This window comes from Spinacia oleracea, chromosome 6 (assembly GCF_020520425.1).
Source record: "Spinacia oleracea cultivar Varoflay chromosome 6, BTI_SOV_V1, whole genome shotgun sequence".
In the NCBI taxonomy this organism is placed as follows: Eukaryota; Viridiplantae; Streptophyta; class Magnoliopsida; order Caryophyllales; family Amaranthaceae; genus Spinacia; species Spinacia oleracea.
This window is the reverse complement of record NC_079492.1, coordinates 6,611,939-6,617,801: the sequence shown is the minus strand read 5'-3', so window position 1 is coordinate 6,617,801 and position 5,863 is coordinate 6,611,939. Positions and strand designations below refer to the sequence as shown.

General features: G+C 35.7%; 1 protein-coding gene across 3 annotated transcripts; it reads right to left on the bottom strand.

Moving 5' to 3' along the window:
* Positions 1 to 210: 210 nt before the first annotated feature.
* LOC110780107 (uncharacterized) lies at positions 211 to 3,404 on the bottom strand. Of its 3 annotated transcripts, none has more exons than XM_056833207.1 (4): positions 3,264 to 3,404; positions 1,441 to 2,513; positions 1,306 to 1,343; positions 211 to 1,217 (listed from the first exon to the last, which is right to left on the bottom strand). In XM_056833207.1, exons 2-4 carry the CDS (start codon positions 1,927 to 1,929, stop codon positions 425 to 427), a joined length of 1,320 nt encoding a protein of 439 aa, XP_056689185.1. In that variant the 5' UTR covers positions 1,930 to 2,513; positions 3,264 to 3,404; the 3' UTR covers positions 211 to 424. The 3 variants fall into 3 exon arrangements, with proteins under 3 accessions (XP_056689185.1, XP_056689187.1, XP_056689186.1); XM_056833209.1 differs by having other exon boundaries at positions 1,441 to 2,317; positions 3,264 to 3,392; XM_056833208.1 differs by having other exon boundaries at positions 3,272 to 3,358.
* Between the last annotated feature and the right edge of the window lie 2,459 nt (positions 3,405 to 5,863).

Genomic DNA, 5,863 nt, shown 5'->3' with positions numbered 1-5,863 from the left:
TTCGAGAAACAATATATACATTTGGCAGCCTACCATTTTGTAGAAACAACGAGATTATAAGTTCGTACACCTTGTGCGCGCAAGACCTTTTGAAACCCCATATCTTGGGGTTCAAGGTATGGATTTAAAACTCTTTAAATTTCCAACTAAACACATGATATGGGTTTAAACCATTCTAACCCATATAGTTGAACTGATTTCAAATTATAGTTGAACTTCAAAGATAAAATCGAACTTGATTACAAAGTGCTCCTTACAATATAAACAATAGAAATACAGAGTACAAATTTAACTTAATCCAAGACTCTCTCTCAGGAATAATTCACTTGCCTACAGGCTACATCTTAATAATACTAAGTTACAAACAACTTGATCTTGTTATTACAGTAAATTAATGAGTAGCTAAATTAGCGGATTGATGGGTCTAACCTCTGAATTTTCCCGAAACAACAAGATCATAAGTTCGTCCCTCAATTTTCTGGCCTTCATCATCGCCGATATTAACTTTACCCAAAAAATGGTCCAAGCTAGAAGCTCCGGCTGTTCCCAAACTTGCATGCAGGTCTACATCAACAATCAAAGACGAATCTTCCTCTGGAACAGAAACCACATTCCTAGAAAGCGGCACTTCACCATCCTCTGTCAGGCATCGCGCATTCTCCTCTTCAAAAAGTACAATGCGCCAGTGTTTTCTCTGGTAATTATTTGAGTACTCATAGTTGCTATACTCCGCAACAATAGACCCATACACAAAGGGGACAGAAGCAGAAGCATCCTTGGCAATGACAGAGATTTTCACAGTAGCCCTCACAGCGCTGCTGAATACTATGAAGTTCACTGCAGTAAAGCTATGTTTCCCCATAAGAATACGGCATAGGGGCCTATCAAACCACTGTCCAGGATGATCATATACATGATAGTACATCATAAAACAATTATCAATTTCCACATGCCCCGCAATATCCTTGAGCTTCACGTACATAGAAAAAGTATCCCCTTCGTAACTGGTAAGCCCCTCCAGGGATGCTGCTTTGCCATTTCGAGGAAAGCTTTCAGGACAAGACTCACCCCTTTTGTAAATATAATGCCTACCAGGAGAGGAATCAACTGCGATTGTGCCATACATATCCACTTTTTCCCTACCTTCATGAGCAACAAAGACTGAAAGCACCTGTATTTGTTCATTAAAGGTCATTCTTCTTGTTCGTGATACACTCCTGAAAGAAAAGGTCCATATTAGTGCTTCAAATACCAAGCCAAACAAGGAATAAACAGTTGCAGCAGATACAAAGAAAATCAACCAACCTGCATATACTCGAGGCTGAGACAGGTTGTTGATGAGACTGCGACATGCACAAACAAGAAAAGAAAATAGCTTTAAAAGGTAGGAGATAAAGAAAAGAAAAATGGAGATTAAAGGTGGACAGAAAGCACACACACCAGTTGACTTTCACGGTTCTTTTCTTTCTCGAGGTCTAATCCACCTTGATCACTAGTAAAGAAGTTCACTTTAGCTTTGACACAGATATTTCCAACAGACAAAAATTCCGGAGATGTCACAAAATTTCCACAGATATTGAATTCTTTTGACCCCTTGAGAACAATGTTCTCTTTAGCACCACGCTCCCTCAAGGTTATGTCTAATGTAACCAAAAGGGAGGAATAGGATGGCACGCAAACCAACGATCTACACAACTCTATTGGAATCCCGTAAGTCAGTCGATCATGCTTCCTTGGTAGTTTCTTATAAAGAACAATTGGAGGATATTCTGTAGAAGAGTCGTCCGCAGTGTGCCCAAAAGTCCTGCCATAGCAAGTTGTGATGCTTCCATAAATCTTAGCATTGCGGAGTCCACTTCTTTCAACACCATCTTCTCCTACTTTAACAACTTTTATTACTTCCACTTCAGCAATAAGGCCACAAGGCATAGAAATATAATTCACACAAACAGATCCAAGGATACCCTTAAAAGATAAGGATTTGAATTCATGATAGCAAACTTCAGCGGTATTGTCCAAATTTAAACACCCTTTCACAAACCAAACATTATCAAGACCCCGACCCCGACCTATACCTCCAGCAAGTAACCAGCTAGAGTTACCCTCAGTTGCAAGATCCAATCCCTTCTCTGCAAAAGGATATTCCCAGCAGTTTTTTTTTTGTTCCGGCTCAAGATCTTGAGACTTACAGTCATGCTAAGGGCTCCATTGATTGTGATAATACTGTCTTGTGGACCATTAAGCAATAAGGTGTTATTGTCTGAGGAGATAAACTGAGGATTCCCCTTATCTCGCCTGTAGAGATGAATTGTTTCTCCTTTATCATCAACAACAAAGATTTCACCATATATTAGATATGACTTTTGATTATCATATAGTTGGACAGTCGCAGAAGACACTTCAATAAGATATTCTCCAAAAGTAAGACCCAAATCTTTATTAGAATTAAACTTGAAATCCATAGGATTCACGGAGTCTTTGTCAAATGAATCTCCCATGTTCGAAACAGTTACCTACATTTTTATTTTTTGGCAAATAAAAGGGATTATATTACCAAAAGGGATAACAAAAAAGCTACTTATAAGCAGTTAAGTACAAAACTCAAGAACAAAGCTCATCCAAAACGGAGCACCTACACACACAACCAACCTACAAACAAATTACAGAAGTAGGCTTCTCATACAACAGTTACCTACAATTTAATCACAGAAAAACGTGTTTTAAAACTTTGTGAAAATATTAAAAATAAATTAACATTACACATCTTTTCAAGTAATTTAGCAGTTGGTAACAAAAAGCCAACACTTCAGGCAATAAATTTACGAACAAATATGGCACCCACTACAATAGTTCTTCATCACGTTACATTAAATTAAGTAGAAAACCTAAATAAAAACCAAGATGAATTGTGATGCCAATTATACGATGAGAAAAGGTAACAAAATTGTCACTTTCAGGTTCATAATATCCAAAATTGCTATTTCACAATTGAATTATAAAAGATGGTAAATTGAATTACACCGAAATAAAATATACGGTAAATTGAATTACAAATCTCGCCAATCCTTTGATGAATGAGCCAAAAAAAATGTTCAAATTAGATACAATTCGAAGGAATTTGGAGGTAAAACAAAACAATTTCCGAAAATTGAAGGAATTGAATATCAATTGTTTGTTGAATCAAAACCTAAGTTTGTGACAAGATTAACAAAAACCCTAGAAATCGAATTATGAAAAGATTGGGAGTGTTAGATTTGAGTTACCTGATTACCTCTGAAACCCCTCCTCCGGAAAATAAATTTTGAAAAAGGTACTTTAAATAGTGTTCCTGTCTAGCCACTAGCCAAACAATATCACAATTAGGGTTCTTGAAATTAATACCTGTTCTGGTTCAGCGTATCCTTTCATTTTAAATATTTAAATAAATTATTGTTAATTTATTGAAAAATTCTGTTTTTATGGTTTAGTTTTCACAAATTCTTATTTATAAGGGTTGTACAATAAATATTGTACATCAGAGTAAAAGTTAATTCAAAATGTTTAAAAGTTAAGCTTATATATGTAAAAGCTATCCATTTTTTTAGTGATAAATTTTTTCATTTTAATAAAACTTATTTCTTCAAAATCACTAATAATGTATAAAATTAATCATTTAACTCCTTAAAATGTTTATCTATCAACGTTTTTTTAACTAATATAAAAGTTAATCAAAATTAGGTTAAAGTTACAAAAAAATGGGTAAAAGTTATCTTGGTGTACAATAAATTTATTGTGCACCTCGTGCGCACAAGACCTTTTGTTTAATTTTTGATCTTTTTATAATTTGGGCTTAAATTGTGATTCTATATTTATATTTTCAAAAAAAAAAGCATTTTTATATGGCGTACTTCATATTAGAATTAGTGTGTATATGGACTCTTTTCAAAAAATTGAGATCTGAAACATGTTGCAACAGGTTCTCGATTTTGTTACCTGGAAATGGAACCTGCATAATAGTTCTGCTTCCGGAACCGCAGGTTCTTTACAGGTTCTGGTTCCGATTCAGGGTATCCTGACTTTTAGCTCACCAAAGACGGTGAGCAACTTCAGTACACTTTCAACATTAACACATTAACGACCTATTTAGCAAGACGGTGAGCAACTTCATTACATTTTCTATGGAAAAAAGAAAATGAAAAAGAGTAGCTACCCCATCGTTAGAGGGTCGATTAGATGATCTAGCACATTTATTTTGGTACCAAAAAAGGAAAAGAAATATTGGTGCGATTGAGCCACAATAGCAATACAAATTACAAATGGAGGCGGGAATATTCAAAGCCGAGACCAATCATATACAGGCCATCAGTCTTAACTACTAGGTCAAGGCCTCATTGGTTAGTACAAAAAATTATTCGTATTTAATTTGAACTTTGGTATTAGACTAGTGCACCTTGAGTGCAGGACACATTTCCTTCATTGCGCACCTGCTGTCTTGGCGCGGGATTTGGCTTTTCAATGGGCCTGGCGTTGTGGTCAGTCCATGTGCTTGTTGCAGCCTTCCTTCATCCATGGGTCGTGATGCACGCGGCCTTCTGCTCGTGCTCCCGGCTCATGGTTCGAGTTTCGTGTTGCCTACGAACACTTTCTGTTTCCGCTAATATTTCCGGTTCAGACAATATTTTTGTTTCAGGCAATATTTTAGATTCCAGTAAAATTTTCATTTCCGACAATATTTCTGTTTCTGATTATATATTCGATTTTGCCTTTTGGGCGATTGTTCACTCCCACTAAGCCCAACCTTCATCATTTCTGAATACGGACACCTTATAGAGTATTTACCGAATATTATATATTCGCCTAAATACTTGATTTGTTCACATAATATTTGTGTGACCCCACGTGTTCATTCGAGAGTAAGCGGTTTAATTTTTATTAATTCCACTTGATCTGAAACAGATGCCGAGGCATTCCGGTCAAGTTCACTGAGTAATTAACTCGTTAATTAATCTGAACTGCATTTATTAAACTTTGTATAAGTATATTAAATACAACTTGGAGCAATGACACAGTTCCTTCAGTTCGAAAGTGGTGTCTCTTACTAAGATCTTCGTCTGGCGTAGGGGTGGCACGATTTCCGGCCAAAATGGCGTATATTTGCCTTGGTTGGGTGACTAAGCAACTAAGTATACTTTATCATGCAACGCTAGTGCTTATGGCTTTTCTTGGTTGGTAAGGTTTGAGACATTATTTGCGACTTGAAAATGATATACGGAAAAGGTGTTTTCGGATTTTCTTTTTCGGAAATGGCTAATCTAGATTGCCTTTTTACTCGATTTTATGGGTCGATGCCCGATATTTTCTAGTTGATATATGATTTTGAGTGAAAATGTGGCTCGGGCTGCCTTTTTGGACTCGAAATCTGGAGATATATTGTACTTGGATTTTGATGTTGTATTTGGAATTGGAATTTTGAACCGATGTCCGGTATTAGGAAATGGACTCGATAATGGATTTTTGGAAATTTTAGTTGGAGTTAGAAACTAACGTTTGAACTTGAAAATAAGATTTTCAGAGCTTTGAATTAGGATTTTGAAATGAGATTTTAGAAATAAACTTCGTCTTTAGCAAATTGGTACTACCGCTCGGAGTTGACGCAACTAAAGAGACACTGGTGTTATTGTTATCAAAATCGTAGGGGAGAGAAAATTTTGGTGTTACATCAATGCACTTATTTAACCAATAACATCTCTAATTATTCATTAGAACAAATTCTACTCCGTATTTTTTTTCATTTATAGTTTTCCAAAATAATAAAATAAATTATCTCAATCTCTTGTCCTTTATCACAAAGTTATATTTTTGTACATATCTTGTTGAGTGTTTC